This window comes from Anabrus simplex, chromosome 8, assembly GCF_040414725.1.
Source record: "Anabrus simplex isolate iqAnaSimp1 chromosome 8, ASM4041472v1, whole genome shotgun sequence".
Lineage (NCBI taxonomy): Eukaryota > Metazoa > Arthropoda > Insecta > Orthoptera > Tettigoniidae > Anabrus > Anabrus simplex.
Window position 1 is genome coordinate 31214901 of NC_090272.1, and position 26378 is coordinate 31241278.

At 39.3% G+C, this 26378-nt stretch overlaps 1 protein-coding gene across 4 annotated transcripts in view; it reads left to right on the forward strand.

Moving 5' to 3' along the window:
- Nucleotides 1-25627, forward strand: part of LOC136879262 (proton-coupled zinc antiporter SLC30A2) — a 280390-nt gene extending 254763 nt beyond the window's left edge. For all 4 annotated transcript variants that reach the window (XM_067153078.1, XM_067153081.1, XM_067153079.1 and 1 more), the window contains exons 7-8: nucleotides 9506-9640; nucleotides 25183-25627. In XM_067153078.1, the coding sequence (XP_067009179.1) occupies nucleotides 9506-9640; nucleotides 25183-25328 (281 nt within the window). In that variant the 3' untranslated portion in view covers nucleotides 25329-25627. The remainder of the gene's footprint in view (nucleotides 1-9505; nucleotides 9641-25182) is intronic.
- The last annotated feature ends 751 nt before the right edge of the window (nucleotides 25628-26378 follow it).

A 26378-nucleotide genomic window follows, 5' to 3' on the forward strand; every position in this document is an offset into this window, starting at 1 on the left:
AAGGTTTCACCTTACTTTTTTCCTGCCTGCTGGCTCTTTAGAAATGTGTGCGCGTGCATTTTGTATTCAGGAATCATTCAAGGCAAATATTTTCGCACTGCAAGTTGTGTGGTTAAGCTTATTTTTAAATATGTATAACTTTTGCTTTCTCAACGACGCATTTGTTTCTACATTCGTCCCTGTTTTTATCTCCTCGTAAGATGTGTATTGTTTAATGTAACACCTTGTGTAAAAAATTGGGTTAAATGAAGGAGTTACATCATGTTCAAGATCACGCTTTCACGTCTCTGCACAATATTTAAAATGAAATTTACCGTTGGTCTTTATAGCTATTGTTGAGAGTGAAGGAGAATTTCCTGTTGTGTACATTTATCAGGAATTCAAGGGAGACTTCATTAGTTAGTCGGAACATAGAAAAAATTATGAACTCTTCTCAGGAAGAACTCTTAAGGTTTCACTTTACTTTTTCCTGCCTGCTGGCTCTTCAGAAATGTGTGCGCGTGTGTTTTGTATTCAGGAATCATTCAAGATGAATATTTCCGCACTACAAGATGTGTGGTTAAGGTTATTTTTAATATGTATAACTTTCCCTGTTTTTATCTCCTTGTAAAATGTGTATTGTTTAATTTCCTGTTGTGTATGTTTATCAGGAACTCAAGGGAGACTTCATTAGTTAGTCGGAACATAGAAAGAATGATGAACTCTTCTCAGAAGAACTCTTAACCCTCTACTGCATACTGTTGCCTTTAGGCAACAAATAAATTTTCACCTGTATAAATGGATAAATATTGTAGACAGAGGTAGTTTTTCGGCACACCTTCAACTGTACAATCAATTAAACACATATCCCAGTGATGCCTTGTTTTTTTTTTACATAACATAAGTCAAAACAGCCCTACAACCAATGGTACTCCTTCCACCCCGTCAACATCCACGTGAACCAACCACCGTTTATTTTACGTGGGCCCTCCCCATCACATTACCACAAGCTTCAGGAGTACCTCTGGCTCAACCTCAAAGACATTACCGACCTACGGTTCTGCAAGTTGTACTTGCGCCTTGCCGTAGGTAGTAGTAGGCAGTAGGTAGGTAGTAATGTTCGGTCTTTGAATGTTAAAAGCTTAATACCAATATAATGGTCCGTTATTGGACATTATAAATTTTCCAGCTAACTCATTCTTGGTTGCCTGCGTTTCGCCCTCGTATGCTAAGTTAGGCTCGTCAGTTGGGACTTAGCATACCACCCAAGACGCAAGGCTAGTGCATACCGTGGAGGCCACTGCATAGGCTACTTGAAGCCACCAGCAGTGCCAATGCACTATGAGAGCTATGTCTCATTTTCAAAAATTGATGCCTGCCTGGCCATCAAATGATGTAGATGTTGACTCCCATAGGGAACCTAAAATATTTGTCCCGAATGAGTAAATTTATAATACCAATATAATGGTCCGTTATTGGACATTATAAATTTTCCAGCTAACTCATTCTTGGTTGCCTGCGTTTCGCCCTCGTGTGCTAAGTTAGGCTCGTCAGTTGGGACTTAGCATACCACCCAAGACGCTAAGTCCCAACTGACGAGCCTAACTTAGCACACGAGGGCGAAACGCAGGCAACCAAGAATGAGTTAGCTGGAAAATTTATAATGTCCAATAACGGACCATTATATTGGTATTATAAATTTACTCATTCGGGACAAATATTTTAGGTTCCCTATGGGAGTCAACATCTACATCATTTGATGGCCAGGCAGGCATCAATTTTTGAAAATGAGACATAGCTCTCATAGTGCATTGGCACTGCTGGTGGCTTCAAGTAGCCTATGCAGTGGCCTCCACGGTATGCACTAGCTTTGCGTCTTGGGTGGTATGCTAAGTCCCAACTGACGAGCCTAACTTAGCACACGAGGGCGAAATGCAGGCAACCAAGAATGAGTTAGCTGGAAAATTTATAATGTCCAATAACGGACCATTATATTGGTATTATAAATTTACTCATTCGGGACAAATATTTTAGGTTCCCTATGGGAGTCAACATCTACATCATGTTAAAAGCTTAGCGTAAAATCGTGAAAAATCGTATATATATTCAACTATGGCAATCCACATCACATATGAGTGTTAAGCTATTAGCCCCAGTTACATCTAATACACTGAACGTATGTTGAACATTAAAGCTTGAAATTTTCTTCACCAAACGAAAACGAAAAATAATTCATGCAGTAGAGGGTTAAGGTTTTACCTTACTTTTTCCTGCCTGCTGGCTCTTTAGAAGTGTGTGCGCGTGCGTTTTGTATTCAGAAATCACTCAAGGCAAATATTTTCGCACTGCAAGTTGTGGTTAAGCTTATTTTTAATATGTATAACTTTTGCTTTCTCAACGATGCATGTGTTTCTACATTCGTCCCTGTTTTTATCTCCTCGTAAGATGTGTATTATTTAATGTAACACCTTGTGTAAAAAATTGGGTTAAATGAAGGAGTTATATCATGTTCAAGTTCATGCTTTCACGTCTCCGCACAATATTTAATATGAAATTTACTGTTGGTCTTTATAGCTATTGTTGAGAGTGAAAGAGAATTTCCTGTTGTGTATGTTTATCAGGAACTCAAGGGAGACTTCATTAGTTAGTCGGAACATAGAAAAAATGATGAACTCTTCTCAGAAGAACTCTTAAGGTTTCAGTTTACTTTGTCCTGCCTGCTGGCTCTTCAGTAATGTGTGCGCGTGTGTTTTATATTCAGGAAACATTCAAGAAGATTACTTTCGCACTGCAAGATGTGTGGTTAAGGTTATTTTTAATATGTATAACTTTTGCTTTCTCAACGATTCATTTGTTTCTATATTCGTCCCTGTTTTTTATCTCCTTGTAAGATGTGTATTGTTTAATGTAACGCCTTGTGTAATATAAATGCCTACATGCTGGCCTATTTCCCACATTTTGGCTGATGATGACGCAAAACAGCGTCGAAACTAGTTCCAAGTGCAAATACATGTTATAAATAAACTATAACATTTTTTGTATTGAAAAGGTGGACCCTTTAAGTTTTCCTACTTCTACCTAATATTATACGCAAAGTGTGTCAAATTCCCCGCTGTACCACCAGAAATATTAAAAATGTATGTTAAAACGAGAATATTTATACGCATACGACAAATGAACATTCGGACAAGAACTGAAAAATCCATAGCAGCTCATCGGTGAAAGGCACGACAGTGGATTTCATCTTTAAAAGCAACCACTTCATGACATCTAATCTCACAGGTAGAACTGTGTTCTAATGACGTGTTTTTCCTGTTGTTTCTTATTGTTTAATTTTTTAAAAAGTAGACTATCTATGCGGAGCCTCTGTGGCTCAGACGGCAGCGCGTCGCCTTCTCACCACTGGATACCGTGGTTCAAATCCCGTTCACTCCATGTGAGATTTGTGCTGATCAAAGTGGAGGCGGGACAGGTTTTTCTCCGGGTACTCCGGTTTTCCCTGTCATCTTTCATTCCAGCAACACTCTCCATTATCATTTCATAGCATTTATCAGTCATTAATAAATCACTTTGGGAGTGGCGACCCCATTGTAATAATAGCCTATATATGTTTCATTCATTACTTCCCTGACCCGGTCAAAGACTGGAAAACAGATTGTAGGTTTTCCAGGACTATCTCTGCATGGTTTCGAATATGAACTTACTTCAGCTGCTGTTATAATATGTGTTAAGCTTTAAACTCGATACCTGCGGAAGTGAATCAGTATATCGTATGTTAACATACGGTAGTTCCATCACGGAATTTCTGCTGTAAAGATTTAATATGACAAAGATTTCATATCTCTAAATATTTATGTTTACAGATTTGAAAGCGCGTAACCTTCCTCAAACTAACTTGGAAATGTTAATAAATTTCAAGCGTTGGTCAGTGTGTCGTCACGTTACACTTACACCTTATTCGTAATGGAAATAATGAAAAGTTACTATGCTGTACTCTTTTTCAATCTTATAACAGCAGGAATCTTTATGACTGGTCTGCAGTTAGTTCTGAGAAACTGTAATGTTTGCTGATATTATGAGATTCCTACTGATTTGCGCGCTTTGGGCTCGGCTGCTTTGCTCCTACTGTGACGTCATTTCGTTAACCAATAGCAGCTCGGCTCGCGTTGGGCCCAACCTTTAGTAGTGTTTAAGAACTTTGCCCCAGCGTCAGTGGGTAGGGTCTGACACATCCCACTCTCATGAGTCTAGTGTCAGACCTAAGACAAAACGCTGGTTAATAGAGCAAACGCCTGAAAAGCTTTACATCTGATATGTTTTTGACATACCACTTAGTCGAGCAGCTCTTCTTCTTTCTCCCAATTCTTCCCAGCCCAAACTTTGCAACATTTTTGTAACGCTACTCTCTTGTCGGAAATCACCCAGAACAAATCAAGCTGCTTTTCTTTGGATTTTTTCCAGTTCTTGAATCAGGCAATCCTGGTGAGGGTCTCATACACTGGAACCATACTCTAGTTGGGGTCTTACCAGAAACTTATATGCCCTCTCCTTTACATCCTTACTACAACCCCTCAACACCCTCATAACCATGTGCAGAGATCTGTAGCCTTTATTTACAATCCCATTTATGTGATTACCCCAGTGAAGATCCTTCCTTATATTAACACCTAGATATTTACAATGATCCCCAAAAGGAACTTTCACCCCATCAACGCAGTAATTAAAACTGAGAGGACTTTTCCTATTTGTGAAACTCTCAACCTGACTTTTAACCCCATTTATCAACATACCATTGCCTGCTGTCCATCTCACAACATTACTGAGTCACGTTGCAGTTGCTCACAATCTTGTAACTTATTTATTACTCTATACAGAATAACATAATCTGCAAAAAGCCTTACCTCTGATTCCACTTGTTTACTCATATCATTTATATATATAAGAAAATAGAAAGGTCCAATAATACTGCCTTGAGAAAATTCCCCTCTTAATTATTACAGGGTCAGATAAAGCTTCACCTACTATAATTCTCTGAGATCTATTTTCTAGAAATATAGCACCCCATTCAGTCACTCTTTTGTCTAGTCCAATTGCACTCATTTTTGCCAGTAGTCTCCCATGATCCACTCTATCAAATGCTTTAGACAGGTCAGACTTCTATTCAAACTATTTTAACATTTGGACCTTCCTCTTTTAAACAACACTGCATTCATTTAATATACCAGTTGGTACACCAGCCCCTTGCGATCCAGTTTTATGCATCCTGCTGATTTTAATACAATTCTGAAATACATCAATACATCAGTCCCTCTCCTAAAACTGGGGTAATATAAATCTTATTGAGTACCTCGAGTAAACCCATAAAATAAGCACAGATACAAAGAACACGTACCTTACAACAGGGGACGCACACACGCAGACCAGGTATTGTATAGTGTGAGAACTGCACGGTGCATGTCAAGCCTGACAGTAGCTCACTTGGCACGGACGTGGTGGGAGTTGTATTAGTGGATAGTGCTCAAAGGTTTGAATCTCATCCAAGGGTTATTTGTTTTTTAACCTCCAATTGCCTGGGATGTGGTAAGGTTGCATACTTGATAGCTTGGCCCTATAAAGTGCCGTATGTATCATGGCATACGGCATGGAGCTGGGTAGGACAAGGATGAGGAGGTGATGGTCTGTGGTTAGGACACAGGCAACCAGTTAGCTACGTTGTACATGTTCCAAGCTTCGTAGACCACAGGTAGAGCGAAGTGTGCCCCATTTGAACGATAACATGCGATTGCTGTTAAGTATGTAGCTCCTTCGAGGCAAGTCACAACATAACACAAAGCTTATTCATTGCCTCGTGATGTTTTACGGTGACGAGTAAATGGATATGTTACTCATGTAGGGAGAAACTTGGCAGAATACGTACCAGGCACAATGCCTGTATCAAGAACGCTATCCATACAGACGACAGCCGACAGACATGACATTTCGGAGTGTGGAAAGATGTATGCGGGCTACTGCATCCCTGGGAAGGACACAGCCTGTTCGAGATCATTCTGTGACGTCTGCTCACAATGAAAAAGTTGTGTTGGACGTTATCCGCCTAACCCTCACACTAACATACGGGCCATTGTACAGGAGACGAACATCACCTGGCATCTGTTATACGGATATTGTATACCCAGCGGTTTTACCCGGATCATCTGCACTTACTCTAGGAACCATCTCCATGGAACGTATCCTGATGAATGCATAGGAAGGGCAGGACCTGTCCCCTGGCCTGCCAGATTGCCCAACTTATGCCCCTTGATTTTTTCTGTGGGGTCATGTAGCCAGCCAATCCTTGTCACCTTAGACAGCTCATCACCGATGCATGCCGATCCATCATGCCGGAGATCTTGCAACGTGCCAGACAGTCCTTACAACATAGTGCGCAGTCGACAGTTCAAGCAGGTACTGCATTAAACAATGTAGGTAACTGGAATGCTGACCCATGTTTCCTAGCCTCTTCCAACCCAACTCCATACTCTTGTACTGTATCTGCCAAAATACCAACGGCCCTTTTCAGGACCAGATAAATAAATCTGGGGAAACTATTAAGTATGTAACCTTGCCTGACCACACCCCTGCCAAGTGAGCTATTGCAAGGCTTAGCATACAGCGGGCAGTTCCTAGCCTAGACAGTGCTTGTTCCTGGTCTTTGTGTGCACCTCCTGTTGTAAGGTACATGTTCTTCGTATATGTGCTTATTTTACGGGTTCATTCGGGGTACTCATAATGAATTGATAGTGCCACTCAAGATTCTTGCTGTTTTCTAGCCCATAAGCACACATCTCGTTATATTACCTGGTTTAGGGATAGGGACGAATATATCGGCAGATTGCATAAAACTGGATCACAAGGGGCAGGTGGACCACCCGGCATATTTATACAGTTTTTTTTTTTTTCTTTTTCTTTTCAAAGACAGTCCTATGATAAAACTCAATTGGACTTTAAAGTAAGATAGCTACATATTGTTTGTTATATATCATTGAAAAGGGAAAAAAACAAAAAGAATCCAAATGAAGAAATCCGGGCATGAAGTAAAGAACAACACACAGAGAAATCATTGATTCAGCATACCCCAAAGAGGGTGAAACTAAAGAAGATGATGTATCTATTATTTCTGTTGGTTAATTCCATCAAAGGTTGTTAAATTGCAAATTTGATTGAAATGTATATACTTTACATCAGTTTGTTTGAGATGTCAATTTATTGCAAACCTTGGTGCTGTACAGGCGTTTAAAATACCTTTGCGGTGTATAATGATAAAGAGCATGAGAAGAGATTGGTTCAAGATGCTGAACAGTTAATTAAAGTTCCTAAAACTGCTGCAGAGGGAAATAGAGCATTTCTTCAGTTATGATGAATTCGTCACTCATTTATGACCTAAATACACAGCCCCCCTATAGGTACAAAGAAAAAAAGTCTCTTTTCCAGAGCTTGTATCCATTGCAAAAATGCATCCTTAAAGAAAAAAACTTCAACAACGAATTTTCATGTCTGAAAGGGTTATGTACAGGGTCATCGAAAAAGAATACCCATATTTTAAAAATTTGCTGTTTCATGTTGGATGGACATGTTGAGGTGATTGCGGTCTCAAACTGAAGAGCAAAGAAGGGAGGGATTTTTTGAAACCACTGCTGGTAGTTGGTACCTGACTGGATGCTGTAACCCTCGCTGTTCTGCACGTATGCTGTGTAGCCAGGCAGTAGGGTGTGGATCACCCAGCAGGAAGCTCAGTGCATGCTTTATTTTCTCTCACATCTAACAAGTCAAACAAGAAACCAGTGTTCCGAGTTATTTTCATGCAAGATGTGACGCTGCCGTATTTCAAGGCAAATGTACGTAACACACTGAAGCTCAGATTCCAAATGGTTGAATTGGTGAAGGTGGTCCTATTCACTGGCCACCTAACAACCCCGATCTCACTCCAATGGACCACTTCTTCTGAGGATACATTAAGAACATTGTTTACAGTGAGAATATACATTACTTAGTGCATCCCAAAGGACCACTGCTATCATCGCAACTGTTTCTCTGGTCATGCTCTTGCATTTGAAGCATGAAATTGATTATTGATTCGATGTCCTTTGTGGGGCACATATAAAAATTTATTAAGGTATGTAAAGAAACTCCCATGTTTCCTCTTCATTTGAAGACCATAATCACCTCAGTATGTTTATCCTACTTGAAGCAGTAATTTTTAAAAAATACAGTATGAGAATTCATATTTGATGCTGGTTATTGTTGAATTGATTTTGATGTTCTTGTTTCTGAATTTGGCTGCCTATGGAACGCATTAAACTTAAGGCTTTCTCTTCTTCTTCTTCTCGCAGAACCTCTTCAAGCTTTCACTTCTGATCTTCCTTTCTTTCTCAGATATGACCAATTTGGGTCTGCATTTTGGTGGTTTCTCCTGGAATGTTTTGATGCTGTCCACTCGGCTTCTAAATTCTTTTCTGTCCATTGTAAGTCCACTTTCTATTGCATCTCTTTTTACCTCTTCTACCCACTTCGTCAAAGCTTTCAGTCCAGTGATATACTTGAATATTTTCTTAGCCGTTTCTCATCTATTCTTTCCAGATACCCATAGACTTTTAGCCTTCGCTTTTGCATGGTGACAGTGATGTTTCTCGGTGTATTTGTAGAGATCATCATTTTTTCTATTCCTCCACTCCCCATCACCGTTTTTCTGTGGTCCTAAAACTTTTCTTAAGATTCTCCTCCCCTCCCCTCCCCCTTTTTTTTTTTTTTTTTGAGATCTTGAAGCTCACCTTTTTTATTCATTGTCAGGCTCTCTGAAGCGTAGAGGCTCTCTGGCTTTACTACTGTACTGCAGTGTCTAAGTTTTGCCTTGTAAGATATTGCTCTTTTGTTGTATCTGTTCTGGGTTAACCTGTAAGCTAACTGTAGTTTTCTAATTCTTGCCCTATTTGCCTCTTTATCCAATCCATTAGGTTCTATCCGTTCCCCTAGATATTTAAATTTCTCAGTTCTTTTTACAGTCCCATGCTTCACTTCTAAGTGTGTCTCCCTTTGATGTCCATATTCCATGTATTCCGTCTTTTCATATGAGACTGAGACCCGATTTCTCAGCGATCTCATGTAGAGTATTCAGCATAATTTGGGCATTTTCTCGGTTGTGAGCCAAGAGGGCAAGATCATCTGCAAGAGCCAAACACTTCATTTCTAAGTTCTGTCCTTTCCTCCCTAATTGTATTCCCCTTATTCCTTTCACTTCCAAGGCTTTTTCCCAGGTTCTAATGATTTTTTCTAGAACAGTGTTAAAGAGAATTGGTGATAGGCAGTCCCCTTGTCTGACTCCCGTTTTTATTTCAAATGGTTCAGAAATTTCACCGAAGAATTTTACTTTTGAGAAAGTTTCTGTCAGGGTTTGTTTTATTAACATTCTTGTTTTCCTGTCAATTCAAATTTTTATGTTCATTGCACAATACTATCTGTGAAAAGTAACTGCTATGTCTTTTCATTTCAGGAATGCCCAGAGGAATCGACTTTTCAGAAGTCTTGAATACACTTCTCCAGATCGATGGTGTAGTTCGAGTTCATAACCTACGGATCTGGGCTCTCAGTCTCGACAAAACAGCACTTGCTGCTCATCTTGCAATTCGTAAGAGCACTCTTTTTTGGTTATTTTAATTTTGTAGTGGTAGGCAAACAAGGATGAATATAGTGTGATACACATCAATTTGACTAGGTTTATTTATTTCAGTGGGATGATCGAAGAATGTGGATTGAAAATAAGTGTAGAAAAGAGTAAAACTCTTGTTATGACTAGAGGGGAGAAAGAAGGGAAAGGTCAGATTAGACTTGTAGACTAGCCCCTGGAAGTAGTAGAGACGTTCAAATGCCTGGGGAGTGAATTAATGGACTCGACAGGATGCTGAAATTAGTAAGAGGATTCAAGCTGGAAGCAGTTTCTATCATAGTGTAAGAGAAACATGTTATGGGACAAAGATGTGCCCTGTGGAAGCAAAGGAAACTATGTACAAGATGTATTACATACCCATAACAACTTACGGAGCAGAAACTTGGACAGTGACAAAGAAGGATGCGAGTCGAATGCAGGCAGCTGAAGTGAAGTTCTTGAGTAGCACGATACAGAAGAGTAGAAGAGGCAAAATAAGGAATGAGAAAATCCAGAAAGAAATTGGAGTGGAAAAAAAGAATGATAGAATACAGAAGAGCCAACTAAGATGATTTGGGCACATAAAGCGAGTGAATGATGAAAGAACGCCAAAAAAGGTGATGGAAATGCAAATACAAGGAAGGAGAGGCCGCGGGCGACCACAATTGAGATGGAAGGACACAATCCATTGCAGTATTACTGGGACTCAGTGTTGGATGAGGAGTGGTGGAAAGACCAAAGAAAGTGGAGATGAACCATATTTGCCCCTACCCGGCTACAGCTGGATAATGGGAAATGATGATTATTTTTATAAATATTGCATAAGAATGAGCTACTGCTGAATTCATTTGAGGAGAATACCTACAACAATAAACTTTCATTTAGTTCATTGCATGTCAGATATTGCAGGTTTGAAATTAAGTAGCCCCATTTTCTTATTTGACACCCACAACCCTCTTTTCTATTATGCATACTCCATTCCCATTGTGTTCTAAAAGATTTTAAAAAATGGTACTATTGTTCCTTTACAAGTCATCATGGCGTCCAATGGAGTTTCTAGTCTTTTAAAAAATCCACCAACCTTGGCTGGGGCTCAAACTTTTGTTTTGTTTAACGCTATGCATCTGGCAGTGGTAACATTACTACCACACTTCATACACCTGTGTCGCTGCTAGTAATATTACTATTGTCAACTTTCAAATTCAGCTGCACGAAAGCTAGCAATTTTATCAAATCAAATGGAAAGAGAAGGAAATTCCATGAGAAGGGAATGAGAGAGAATGTGTGATATTTACAGGGAGGTCACTGTGTGTAAGAATTCTTGAAACAAGGATTAAAAAAGAAGTAGAGAACACTTTAGAGGAGGAACAATATGGCTTAATGGCTTACAGTGGACCTGATTTTTGCCATGCAGCAAATGATTATGGAGAAGCGGTGGGAATAATAGAAAGACTTATTGCTAACATTTACATGCCTAACAAAAGCCTATGTCAGTGTCCCTGATATCCTGATATGGGAAGCTTTAAGAAGTAAGATGATCAGCCCAGAAATTGTGAATATGATAATGGCAATGTGTGAGGACTCACGAGCAGGACCTAGGAAGAGAAGGGAGGACCAGATTAAAGAGAATATTGAAAGAAGACAAGTGGAGGTGTAAACTGTGTACAAAGAAAAGTGGTGAAAGGAGAGGACAAAATGGAAGTCAATGATCCATTGCCCAACCCAAGAACTCTCTGGACAAGGGCGACTTAAGAAGAAGTTGTTTCTATCTTTTGTTAGTAGTTGATGGTGCTTTCTAGGAACACTATTTCAAAAACCTCTGCACTCATCTAGTTCTGATGTGACTGTCGACAGATTTCATAGACTGGTTTTTTCTGGAATTAGTATGTAAAATTTTATAATTCTATAGCAATAACTGACAGAACTGCGATAGTTTTCCTCGTGCAAGCAAAGGGGAGTGCCATCATTTGAAACAATCTGTGCATAGTGTTATAATAAATACTCATCTTAAGTTTTTTTTTTAAGTTGAAGCCATTGCCTTTACAGTTTTGACTTAGTAAACATACAGTATAACGTCGTTAACACGAAACCCAAGGGACCAGAAAATCAAGTTTGTGTTAAAAAAAATATTGTGTTTAACGAGTGCCCAAATTAAAGAGTTAGAACTTGAATCACTTTACAGTACAATGTTACAGAGTACTGGTGCAGTGTACAGTTTAAGGCACACTATAAATAACTTTTAAGCTACTGGAGTCATTTTCAGGAGAAAAATTCAAGTATGTTTCACCATCTGCCATGGGAAAACGAAAAATTGCCTCGTCTCTTTTCAAGACTAGCAATACTTGTAGCTTCAGTAATCTCAACAGTGATTTCCGATGTTGAGCAAAATGTTCTAAAATATTCAAGGTGGTTAACATTTCCTGGCAGCTCAATACTGCTACGTCAAACAATATCAGACAATAACAACTGTTACTCTTCAGCAGTGTTCTTTATGCACATTACTTTGTATTGATATGAGTTTGTAGGCTAGTTATTGACTCGGGAATGTTCATGGTTGTTAACTCATTCCAAATAAACTACACACATTTCTTGCTTTCCTAGCAAAGAAACAACTTAAAAAGCACAATGAATACCATCGGTGCTTTCTTTGTGTTAAGTAAGATATAATTAACCAGAAGGCTAAGAAAGAGTTCATAATTTGTGGTAACCATAATTTGTATTAGCCGAGGAGACCTTCCATAAGAAATAATACATTCTCCACCAGGACCAAAATTTTGTTCAAGTTAACTGTGTGTTTGTCCTATGCAAGTTCATGCTAACGAGGTTTTACTGGATAACCTTTAATTTTCCAGTTTTTCAAAACTATTGCAAGATAAAGAAATACTACAAATACCTTAAACTGGGAGTGAGATTTCTAGATCCTAATGGGTGGGTAGGAGACAGGGATCTGCACTCAGATGGCCTTCACTTAAACTGCAGCGGTACATATAAGTTAGGAAACTTGTTTAGAAGAAACCAGTGTTCCGAGTTATTTTCATGCAAGATGTGACGCTGCCGTATTTCAAGGCAAATGTACGTAACACACTGAAGCTCAGATTCCAAATGGTTGAATTGGTGAAGGTGGTCCTATTCACTGGCCACCTAACAACCCCGATCTCACTCCAATGGACCACTTCTTCTGAGGATACATTAAGAACATTGTTTACAGTGAGAAAGAGTTCATAATTTGTGGTAACCATAATTTGTATTAGCCGAGGAGACCTTCCATAAGAAATAACTGGGTGGCCTAGGGAGCGGTGTTAAGCGAACAGGGAACTGGAAATCAAGTAGGGATGACATAAAAATGTTAGTGCTTAATTGTAAAAGCATTGTAAACAAAGGAATCGAATTAAGTAATTTAATAGATATATACTTACCAGAAATTGTAATAGGAGTTGAATAATGGCTGAGAAATGATATAATGGATGCAGAAATATTCTCACGGAACTGGAGTGTGTATCGTCAAGATAGGATAGGAATGGTAGGAGGGGGAGTATTCATTCCGGTGAAAGAAAAATTTGTAAGCTACGAAAAAGTTAAGGATGAAAAACATGAAAATCTGGGTGTAAGGCTCATCTATAAAGATAATAGGCAACTTAATGTCTTTGGAGTGTACAGACCGGGAAAGGGTAGCGCTGACACTGATTCAGAATTATTGGATAAGATAATCAGCTATGTGGAAAACGATAAGGAAAGGAATGTGATTGTAGCGGGTGATCTCCATTTACATGATTTGTATTGTATTGAATAGGTGGTTGTAAATAAAAGATTTTATAATTTTAATGATCTCAATTTACCAAATGTCAATTGGGAAGGTAATGCAAACGACAGGAAGCATGAACAACAAATGGCAAATAAGTTAACATGGGAAGGGCACCTGATTCAGAAAGTGATGGAACCAACTAGGAGGAAGAATATTTTGGATGTGGTGCTGATAAAACCAGATGAGCTCTATAGAGAAACCAAAGTAATAGATGGTATTAGTGATTACGAAGCTGTTTTTGTCGTAGTTAAAAATAAATGTGAAAGAAAGGAATGTATTAATGAAATAGAGTTCGAAATGGTTATGGAAGTAAGGAGAAATTGAAGGAACTTACTAGGAAATTGAATCTAGCAAAGAAGTCAGCTAAGGATAACATGATGGCAAGCATAATTGGGACCATGCATCATTTTCAAAAATATTTTTTTTGAAAAGTACACCAATGAAATAGTACGTAAACGTATTACATTGTGGTATGTTGCCTTGTTTTCTACCATTAAAAAAATATTTAATAGTGCCTTTCCGCAAGGCGAGTGAAACGGCCTCTGACGTAAGCGGCGCGCTGTGACGTCACGATCCAGTACCGCATGGAGCTCTACCAGCCATTGTGCATCAGCCGTTGCTAAAAGACGATTGTTTATTATTCATGATCGCGAATAACTTCGAAATGACAGAAGAAAGGTTCAAAACAGCACAGTCAGACATTCTACCATGTATAGATGTCATCATTCTTGAAAAATGTGACTTTTGTGGCCGCAGAAATTAGCGGATAACAAGCAAGTTTGTAAGTGGCGTCTTTTATATACGTGCAATGTACTGTAACCCATAGTATTAGGATAACAACGAACCTGGATAGATATCACATCACTTTCAACATTTCCTTCTAGACTGATTCCCCTATTAAAGAATAACATTACATTTTCGGGCTTTCAGCATTAGTAAAGTAAGAAATTGGATTTCAGCACTCACATAAACATATAGGTAGCATTATAGTACTAGTCCGCTTCTGTGGTGTAGTGGTTAAGGTGTGCCACTCCCGGAGGCCCGGTTTCGATTCCCGGCTCTGCCATGAAAGTTGAAAACAAATAGTACGAGGGCTGGAACGGGGTCTACTCAGCCTCGGGAGGTCAACTGAGTAGAAGGGTTTCGAATCCCACCTCAGCCATCCTCGAAGTGGTTTTTCGTATTTTCCTACTTCTCCTCCAGGCACCTAAGGCCACGGCCGTTTCCTTCCCTCTTCCTTGTCTATCCCTTCCGATCCTACCATCCTCCAACAAGGTCCCTGCTGAGCATAACAGGTGAGGCCGCCTGGGCGAGGTAATGGCCCTCCTCACCAGTTTCATCACCATACTCAAAGTCTCACGTTCCAGGACACTGCCCTTGAAGTGGTAGAGGTGAAATCCCTCGCTGAGTCCGAGAGAAAACCAACCCTGAAGGATAAACTGATTAAGAAAGAAAGAAAGAAGGAAAGAAAGAAAGATCATAGTACTGTAGGTCTATAACCTATCATTTCTGAAAAAATATATATTTATGGTTGGGGCAACTGGCCTACCCACTTCCGGGGCCCATGAAAGAGAATTAAATATCTTTGTGGAGGGAAAAAGTTAAACATGATAAAGATAAATATGACTTCATCTAGTTTTCACTAGTTGGGCTGAGTGGTTCAGACGGTTGAGGTGCTGGCCTTCTGACCCCAATTTGGCAGGTTCGATCCTGGTTCAGTCCGGTGGTAGTTGCTCAAATACATCAGCCTCGTGTCGGTACATTTGCTGGCACGTAAAAGAACTCCTGCAGGACTAAATTCCTGCACATCGGCGTCTCCGAAAATCGTAGAAGTAGTTAGCGGGGCGTGAAGCCAATAACATTAATTACATTTGGCTTTTAACAAGCTGAGCATATCAGGAAAGAAAAGTGTCCTGGTGACATTTCAGTCGCTCAATACAGGAATGTCTTTGAGTGCTGTGTCTTTTACTTTTTTGTTTTTGCTGTTTGCTTTACGTCACACCGTCACATATAGGTCTTATGGCGACGATGGGACAGGAAAGGCCTAGGAATGGGAACAAAGCGGCCGTGGCCTTAGGTACAGCCTCAGCATTTGCCTGGTGTGAAAATGGGAAACCACGCAAAACCATCTTCAGGGCTGCCGGCAGTGGGGTTCAAAACCCACTATCTCCCGGATGCGAGCTCACAGCTGCGCGCTCCTAACCCCACGGCCAACTCGCGCGGTATTTTTACCCTTCGGTTTATTGACTTGGCTTGTATAACCTAAAACTTTGGCTAAGTAGGATAATATTTTAAACACCTACATCACTATTTTCACCTGTGTGCAATTATGTTATTTATTTCATTAATATTATGATAATTATTATAATTGAGCATTGTTAACTTATAAGACCCCCAACAGACAAGCATTGGTTTTGTGTAGAGTTATACGTTTGTTAAATTCACGTTGTTTCCTTTCATGATGTACACGCCTATTCTTTGTTACATTATAGAGTATTTAGATATAGCCTAAATTTCTTTACCAATTAAGCTCTTCAATAAAGACATACATAACTGTCCCATGCCAAGATATATTGGTAGAATTAGAGCTGTCAAAATGGTTCATAACCCCTTTGATTTATTATCTTGACATGGATCACCCAAAACATAGGTTAGGTTTGGAGAATACTTTAATAATCAGCATTATTTAATGCACTGTTTATTACTTTCATATTCCAAGATGTAATTGAAGCATTTAAATAAAGCATAATGCATTAAAATTTAAAGTTTTACCACTAGAACAGCTGACATGGAAAAGTGATTTGAAAATTCAAACAAATTCATCTTATGTTAAAATCTTCAAAAAAATAAACTGTAGACTTTTCCGATATATCACCAGCATTTCTCCGGCTCGCCAAAATCCATTTCTCCCTAGTTTTAGCGTCTTTGGAACATGTATAAACAATTTGTTTGGTATGGTATGCGATGTGCTATTGCACATCGGAACTCTACACCATTTATAAGTTTTCTGCCTCACTGTCTGCGCAGGATTCATTTTAAGTCTAAAATATACCACTCAGATTATTATCCGATGTATAGACCTCGAATTTAACCATACTAGACACTAACGTAAAGTAGAAACGCGAAGTGTATCCTGCTTCTCACAGCACACTATGTGTTATTTCGTCTGCTAATTCAGTCAACCTGTACGATGACGTCAGACCAATGAGATCGCGTACTTGCGTGACGTGACATTTTCGTACATTTTTATCATGTTTGGAGTTATTATTTGTACATTCTGATCACATTTTTGAATTCTGCATGAAATTTTGAATCAGATTAGCATATTTTTAATTAAAACCCCGGATCATGCATGTTCCCTATTGGTGGTCAAACAAATTTTAGTGAAAAATGGAAGGGTATGTATAGGTACTTTAAGGCAGAAACAGGTTCAAAGAAGGACATTCCAGGAATCATTAATGAACAAGGGGAGTGTGTATGCGAGGATCTTCAAAAGGCAGAAGTATTCAGTCAGCAGTATGTAAAGATTGTTGGTTACAAGGATAATATCCAGATAGGGGATGTGAGTAATACTAAAGAAGTATTAAAATTTACGTATGATAACAATGACATTTACAGTAAGATACAAAAGTTGAAAACTAGAAAAGCAGCTGGAATTGATAAGATTTCTGGGGATATACTGAAGGCAATGGGTTGGGATATAGTACCATATCTGAAATAATTATTTGATTATTGTTTGGTTGAAGGAGCTATACCAAATTAATAGAGAGTTGCTATAGTAGCCCCTGTGTATAAAGGAAAGGGTGATAGACATAAAGCTGAAAATTACAGGCCAGTCAGTTTGACATGCATTGCATATAAGCTTTGGGAAAGCATTCTTTCTGATTATATTAGACAGGTTTGCAAAATTAATAACTGGTTTGACAAAAGGCAGTTTGGGTTTAGGAAAGGTTATTCCACTGAAGCTCAGCTTGTAGGATTTCAGCAAGATATAGCAGATATTCTGGATTCAGGAGGCCAAATGGACTGTATCGCGATTGACCTATCTAAGGCATTTGATAGGGTAGATCATGGAAGACTACTGGAAAAAATGAGTGCTATTGGACTAGAAAAAAGAGCGACTGATGGGTGGCTATATTTCTAGGAAATAGAACTCGGAGAATTAGAGTAGGCGAAGCTTTATCTGACCCTGTAATAATTAAGAGGGGAATTCCTCAAGGCAGTGTTATTGGACCTTTATGTTTTCTTATATATATCAATGATATGTGTAAAGAAGTGGAATCAGACATAAGGCTGTTTGCAGATGATGTTATTTTGTACAGAGTAATAAATAAGTTACAAGATTGTGAGTGGCTGCAGGGTGACCTCAATAGTGTTGTGAGATGGACGGTGGGCAATGGTATGATGATAAATGGAGTTAAAAGTCAGGTCGTGAGTTTCACAAATAGGAAAAGTCCTCTCAGCTTTAATTGCTGTGTTGATGGGGTGAAAGTTCCTTTTGGGGATCATTGTAAGTACCTACTGTAGGTGTTAATATAAAAAAAGACCTTCATTGGGGTAATCACATAAATATGATTGTTAATAAAGGGTACAGATCTCTGCACATGGTTATGAGGGTATTTAGGGGTTGTGGTAAGGATGTAAAGGAGAGGGCATATAAGTCTCTGGTAAGACCCCAACTAGAGTATGGTTCATGTGTATGGGACCCTCACCAGGATTACTTGATTCATGAACTGGAAAAAATCCAAAGAAAAGCAGCTTGATTTGTTCTGGGTGATTTCCGACAAAAGAGTAGCGTTACAAAAATGTTGCAAAGTTTGGACTGGGAAGACTTGGGAGAAAGAAGACGAGCTGCTTGATTAAGTGGTATGTTCCGAGCTGTCAGGGGAGAGATGGCGTGGGAGGACATCAGTAGACGAATAAGTTTGAGTGGTGTCTTTAAAAGTAGGAAAGATCACAATATGAAGATAAACTTGGAATTCAAGAGGACAAATTTGGGCAAATATTCATTTATAGGAAGGGGAGTTAGGGATTTGAATAAGTTAACAAGGGAAATGTTCAATAATTTTCCTATTTCTTTGCGATCATTTAAGAAAAGGCTAGGAATACAACAGATAGGGAATCTGCCACTTGGGCGACTGCCCTAAATGCAGATCAAGATTGATTGATTGATTGATTGATTGATTGATGATCCATTCCTATGAAATCACATGTTTTCTTTTTATGAACGACTGAATTTTGGGGACAAGTGTAGAGACATTTATGTTAAAATTCTGTTTTCTGCTGTATGTCTTAATAAATATGGAGAGAGCCCATCTATTTGAAGACAGCAGTGTATGAAGATGTGGAGATTGTTCTAGTCCTTTTGTGTTTTCATGTTCGCCCTTGCCTCCTCCATCTATCTTCGCACGCTGACCTGCCATTGTGTTCCTCGTGTTGTGTATTTCTCTCTCCCTATTGATTTGACACTTGTTCCTTTCCAATACACCTCAGAATATTTTCCCGAAAATAGTTTCAAGTACAGACAAAAACAATAGACTACAAGTAGGTATAGTTCCACAAAAACCAGAACATGACTGGCATGACGCAGTCCACTCTGAAGTGCATAGAGACAAGTTTTAAAACATTTCCACATTTATTAAGACATACAGCACAACACAAAACAAATATTTCTACATTTGTTCACAATATTCATCTATTCTTTAAAAAAGGGTGTGCTTTGATAGAATCTGATTATGTTCCTTGAAGAACGAAACATCTTAATGAATCTTAAGAGTCTGTGAAACTTGCGCAGCCTCACACATCTGATGTTTCATTTTTCAAATGGTGATGCTAGTAACGCACTCCGTCCCTGTGAAAGTGTCCCTTCATAGAGTCGGTTGGTGATGCACTGATATGTTACAGCACATTCTGCTTCTGGGATAAAAGCAAACAGAAACTATGCCGCCCCTTAACAATTGAGGCTCTCGTGGCTAGCGCTATTATACCATGCTCCAAGAATATGTGGTAGTCCCAACAGTTCACTGAAAACTGCTTTTGATATTTTCAATGGTTCCACTGTCTTTGACTGCTACAAAGCTCTCAGTGGAATAGAGCGGTGTCACCAGTTCCACCTCAATATGTAGTGCGCTGCTCGCCTATTGGTCTGCTGTGGTGGGCGAGTGGTTACTAATTGTCTGTTATTATAGCGAATTATTGAAGCAATACGGAGCCCGGCGTTGGCCTTGGTGTACACAGGCAAAAGATCACCCATTGCTTTTTCTGGCCTGCCATGGTGACCGTGTCCTGCAGGCTTGAAGGTCTGAAGTAGTGGAAACCAGGTTTTGTTGAACCATTCATATTTCTCCTCATGGTTGAAGCACATCAGTATCTTGCAGCCGGGCGTGACGACATTATAGTTGACAGTACTTCGGTGTCGCTCTACTGTATGTCCTAGCCCGCTAGCAGTGTTGACTTCTGTTTGTCCCAACTGCCTGTGTCCGTTGTGCTCCTTCAGTCGTTGCGTTGGACTATGTTACATTTCCTTGTTACTACGTACACTTGCATGGCATCTTGTAGACACCTGCTGCAGTGTGAAGATAGTGTTTGTAAATCCCTAGCATGCCTCTTCGTTGACATTTAGACCATCATTAATGGGTGATAGTGGAACTATTGAGGATTCAGTCAGCCTTCAGGCTGAAAACTCAACATACATTGTATTCCCAAAAGTTTCTGGTCCATTCAGAAATTACCTCTGATATTAATGTTCCGAGTATGACTTTGGTCTGCTTTTTGCTATATTCTTCTTCTTCAGCTTTTGCCACACCTGTAGGGTTGCGGGTTTGATTGTGTCACACAAGTGGATTGACTGTTTTACGGCCGATGCCCTTCCTGACGACAGTCCTAAGTGGAGGGATATAATCACTGTTACGTGTTTCTGTGATATTTGGTAGAGTGCTGTGTTGTCTGAATATGAAGAGGAATGTGTTGGGCCAAACACAAACACCCAGTCCCCGAGACAGAAGAATTAATCAGATGCGATTCAAATCCCTGACCTGGCCATGAATTGAATGCGGGGCTCTCTGAACTTAATGTGTCAATGCTGACCATTCAGCCAATGAGTCAGATTGCCTTTTACAACGATAATGGATGCAATTCTTCTGGGAAGGATATGAGAACCAGGTTTGTTATGTTACCACAGGAACTGACTTTGTAAAATCTTTCTTGCAGTTGGTGTTCCAACTCATCCCAAAGATGTTTGAGGGGGTAAAGAGGGCTCTGGGAATGTCAGTCCAGTTCTTCATGTCTTCAAACCACACCAGTATAAGTGTCGCTTTATGCACTGGAGAATGATCATGTTAGAACAGAAATGACCTAATTTCCTCTCCTTGGATTGTGATTCTTTTTCTAAATTTCTCTTTGATTTTCTTTATTGCCTGTAAACATTGAAAATGAGAGGAGAAAAATGCAGCCTTCAGTCACTCGTTTCTAAATTGCTGTTGCTTTTTGTTATAGCCTAATTTCTTATTGATGCAGACTGATTTTTGTACAGATTGTATCTTCGATTATCATCATCTCCAGTTGTCTGTGTGCAGTGTATGAGGCTCTTTGATTCCTGTCAGTCTCAGTTCAGACATTCGTTATCTGTCTCGCATATTCTCCTGTTAATAGTCTGCTTGCTGCTGTTATTTTTACATGGCCAAACAATCTCAGGCTTCGCCACTGAATGAGTTTCATTATAGTCTTGTGGTGTAATTTTCTACCATCTTGTTTTGCGCCCATGAACCTAGTTTCTAGTCTTTGGGATATACTTTTCAATATTAGCAATAATTATTTCAGTTGATAACCTATTTTGTCTTATTTTCTAATTCATCATCATTATCATTTCCTGTCAGGTCGGGGTGTTGATAATACTTCCCAACCGTTGCCTCTCCTTCCACCACTCTGCTTCAGTAATTGTAATCCATTCCACTCTTTCTTATACTGTTCTTGACCAAGTCTATCCATCTGGCTCTGACCCTTCCTCTTGCTTTCTATCTTAGCTTCCGACACTTGTTTTGGTATCCTTTCCTCCTCCACCCTCATAACATGTCCAAACCATCCTATCACTAAGTTCTTCTACCCCTATCTCTTTTCTGACCTCAACATTTCTTACTCTGTCTCTCCTTGTCTTCCCTACCATTTTCCTCGGGAATTTCATCTCACTGCCGTGAATTTTACTCTCATTTCTTGTTGTGTCTGATGCATACAGTGATATAGTATATCTCGTACCGGGCGAGTTGGCCGTGCAACTGTGAGCTCGCATCCGGGAGATAGTGGGTTCGAATCCCGCTGTTGGCAGCCCTGAAGATGGTTTTCCGTGGTTTCCCATTTTCACACCAGGCAAATGTAGCTTAATTAAGGCCACGGCCACTTGCTTCCCATTCCTAGGCCTTTCCTGTCCCATTGTCACCATAAGACCTATCTGTGTCGGTGCGACGTAAAGCAAAATAGCAACAACAAAAAAAGTACATCTCATACTTTATCTCTTTACATTTCATAGGGATATCTCTGTTCCAAGGAGCCTCCGTGGCTCAGACAGCAGCGCGTCGGCCTCTCACTGCTGGATACCGTGGTTCAAATCCTGGTCACTCCATGTGAGATTTGTGCTGGACAAAGCGGAGGCGGGACAGGTTTTTCTCCGGGTACTCCGGTTTTCCCTGTCATCTCTCATTCCAGCAACACTCTCCATTCTCATTTAGTAGCATCTATCATTCATTAATATATCACTTTGGGAGTGGCGACCCCATCGTAATAACAGCCTATATATGATTCATTCATTACATCCCTGACCTGGCACTGACTGGAAAACAGGTTGTAGGTTTTTTTTTTCATCTCTGTTCCACACCAAGTTCCTTACATTCCCCACTTGCAGCCTTCCGCTGACCTTCTTATCCAACCTGGCATTATTTCACTTCCCAATATTTGAAGCAGTCGACGACCTCAAGGTTTTGTCCTCTGATACTAACAATTTATTTTCCTTCTCTTTCTCCTCTTGTCATCTCCACTATTTTGTTCTTATCAACACTGATTTTCATACCATATTTCTCAATATTGTTGTTTAAAACCTCTAGTTGGATTTGCACTTCTGTATTGTTGACTCCCTGGATTACTATGTCATCCTCAAACAATAATATTTTCATATCCCCTCTATATGTTGCCTCTGTTTCCTTTCGAATTGTCATCCATAACTATTATAAACGTAAGTGGAGACAATACACTTCCCTGTCTTAATACCGTTTGGTTTCTAAACCAATCTGTTCTCCCCACTGGAGTCTGGACACAACTGGAACAGTTTCTATACATTACTTTCACAAATTATTGTTATCGTTTCAGCCATCTACGGACCACGTTATTTCAGCTGTCCTTTTTCTTTCCCTTGTGGTTAGGATTTAACTTTCGCTTAGTATTCCCGCATGCTGCTCCTTCCTCGCTTCAGTCCACGTTTTGCCAGTTTTTAGTCTCGGCTTTTCTTGGAAACCACGATGCTCTTGGAGTTTCTTCTTGAGTGGAATACCTTTCTAGATATCCTCCTGTGTTGTGTGCACTTCTTGCAAGTCTTTCTCTACCTCGGTAAAGCAGGCCTCCTTTTGTTTGTTTGTTGAGAAAGTAATTACAGATTCTATTGCTCAACTGGCAATCTGGCTATATAAAACAATTCTCCTCCTATGAATGGTGTCTGTCATCTTTTCTACTTGTGTGTAGAGTTCATGATTATGTTGTATTCTAAATTCACCATTGTCATTGATTGGCCCTAATATTTTCTCTTCTTCTTCCTTTTTTATGACCACATAGGATCCCAGTACTTCTTCAGGCGCTCCGATCTTTGTGCCCTGTCCTCAGTTGAAAATATGTGTGTTGTTGGTTTGTTTTGTGTAAGGGTAAAGCGGAGGTATGTATTCTTGAGTTTTGTATTCAGTTTTATCTATTTGTGGTGTCTTCTGTTGTAAGGCTTATTTCCTTCAGATCCTCTCTTACTTCTCTGATCCATTTACATCCTGTTGTGGTATTTTTTGAGACGATATTGTGTTGTACTAGTTGTTTCAGAAGTCTTGAATCCTGCATCCTCGTGATATGGATTTTCTCTATTATTATTATTATTATTATTATTATTATTATTTTTGTCTGGTGAATCTCCTCTCTTACATTTCAAACAGCTGAATTGAATTTGCTATTCCAGTAGGGCCCTCTCTGAACTTTTGCTGTAATGTGGAAAGTGCAGAATTGTCTGGAATTGTTTCATACCCTCTGGCCTTTAGCACTACCTGAACATGCACTAGATGGCCTAGTCCATACCATGATGCATCCTGTACCCCAACTTCACAGTTGGTAGTACACATTTTAAAAAAGGTGGTGGCCACCGGACATCCTCCATACCAAAAAAGTCTGTCGGATTGCCAGGCAGTGAAGCGTGATTCATCACTCCACAACACTTTACTCCATTGCTCTTGAATCAAATGGTGCCATTCCTTACACCACCTTGGCCAAAGGCAGGCATTGATCTTCATTATGTTCAGTTTGTGAGCCGCAGCTTTGGGATGGAAACCTAATATGTGGAGTTCATGACAAACATTTCTGGTGCTGTCGGTGTTACAGCATACACTTTGGAACTTGTGGAATCTTCCAACTGACAACCTGTGGTTTTGTCCCAGTACCCTCTTCAGTACTCGCATGTTCCTGTCAGCCATCTTATGTGGTCTGTCGAATTTTGTTTATGCTGCTGTTGCTTTCATTTTACAATAACATCACTTACAGTTGATTAGGCAGTCTTGAACAAGGTTGAAATTTCCCAAACTGACAGGAGAGGTAGCTGCTTATAATCCTGCCATGCCGAAAGTCGCTGAGCTCTGTCATGCATCCGATTCTCTGGCTAATACTCAACTGTGATGACATTGAGGCTACAGAACCTCCTTTCTACCTCAAATGTAAACAAGCGATACTGTACATAACAGCAATATTCAGGAACATTTGACAATATACAATACTGAAGTTCTGAATTCAGTACTTGTAGATTTCATTCACATATGCCGTTCAGACCTAGGAATTTTAAAAATTAATAAATAAACTTGCTTACCGTATATGTTGATTTACTATATTGTCTCGTCAGCTGTTCACTCTTATTTTTACAATTTACAAACTTCATCATATAGATTCATATTGATACAGTTTAAATTAAGAACTACTGTTAGGTTTAATTGTCCACTCAATCAGTACACTTCACCGATATAAGTAGACTTGACCATATTAAAAAAAAAGTGAGCAAAGGGAACCTGATGAGCACATACAAAAATATTTATATAGGTTTGTACCAGAGTTTTAACAAAAACAAAAATTTGAATGACATACAAGAGAATAAAAATCCATTATATGAACAGATACCGCTGCTTTTATCATCACGAAAAACTAATAATTTGAACTTACCTCCTCTAAAACAAATGTCCCACCCTTCCGTTCTGCATATAGGCGGAGCTGTTTCTCCTTCCCCTACTAACAGCGCCGCTCCCCCTCCTACTGCCCCTAGCCAAGTTCAGATTATGAAGTAGTGTATTGATTGGGTGGACCATTAAACCTAACACTAGTCCTTAATTTAAGCTGTTAACTCACCAATAGCTCTTTATCTATAGACAGACTTTCTCCCTGATTAATGAGCTCATCTCACTTCACAAAGAATATCATGCTACTAACAACTGTTCTGTTTTAACAGGTCCTGGAGTTAATCCACAGAAGATCCTCACAGAAGCATCACGGAACATACATTTGAAATTTGCTTTCTTTGAGATGACTCTCCAGATAGAAGAATTTGATGCAGAAATGGAGCAATGCACACAGTGCAAGTGTCCAGATGACTGACCCAGAAGTGTACAGTAAATACTTGGGTTGAACTTTTTATATGTAATTCTTGTTTTTGTTGTCCTTATAAAAGTGCAGAAATATCAGTGGACAATTTTTAATATTTTTAAGTACCTGTTGCTGCATTTTCTGTATATATACACACTATAGTTGAATTAACGCTAGGCTATCATAATTTTGATATAAATACTGTTATTCGAATGTGCCTTATTTACATGAATTTTGTGGTTGTTTAATGTACATTTGTTGATTATTTGTTTAAGACAATTTTTATGAAAAATATATGGCATATCATTTCATAGTTCTTTCTCAGTCAGGTGTCCTTACCTTTACCCAAAGACAGTGGGAAATTGGTATCACATCTGAAGAGCCCAGTACAAGAACTAGACAGCTCCACTTCTTTTCCAGTACTGGGTCCTTTAGTAAAAATCTGTCTAGTCCAAAAATGTGTATACCAGGCTTCCTACAATAATTTCATGACTATAAAACCTTGCTGTTGGCATCATCAGACTGGTTTAATGCAGCTCTCCTTGCCACCCTGTCCTGTGCTAAACTTTTCATTTCTACATAACTACTAAATCTACATCTGGTTGTACACGATCAAATTTTTGACTTCACAAGTTTACTTGTCAAATCACTTGCAATACTTGTGAACTCTTCAAAAGTCTTGAAAGTGAATAGGAACATGTTCTAATCGATCAAAGAATTGTCAAGTCTTTAACAGAATTGACCAATGGAATTAGTGTTAACCACCTGGGTGAAAGTCTAATGGGGCTTTTGGTTCTAATCTGTAGTTAGCTTCAGGTAGTTCCTGTCCCTTAGATGGCACTGGAGATCATTCACATGTAGATAGTTGTAGGAAGGTTCTGTAGATGGCAGGCAAGTAGGCATGAAAAGAGCGATTTTAATAATTAAAGGCCGTTTGCCTCTAAGTGAAGTATTTCAAGTCTAACTTCAATTAGTGGGCCCTTCTCACAAAGAATCCATCGTATAACATAGAGTATTACGGAGATAATATTACTGGATTGCACTGAATCCTACTTTACCCAA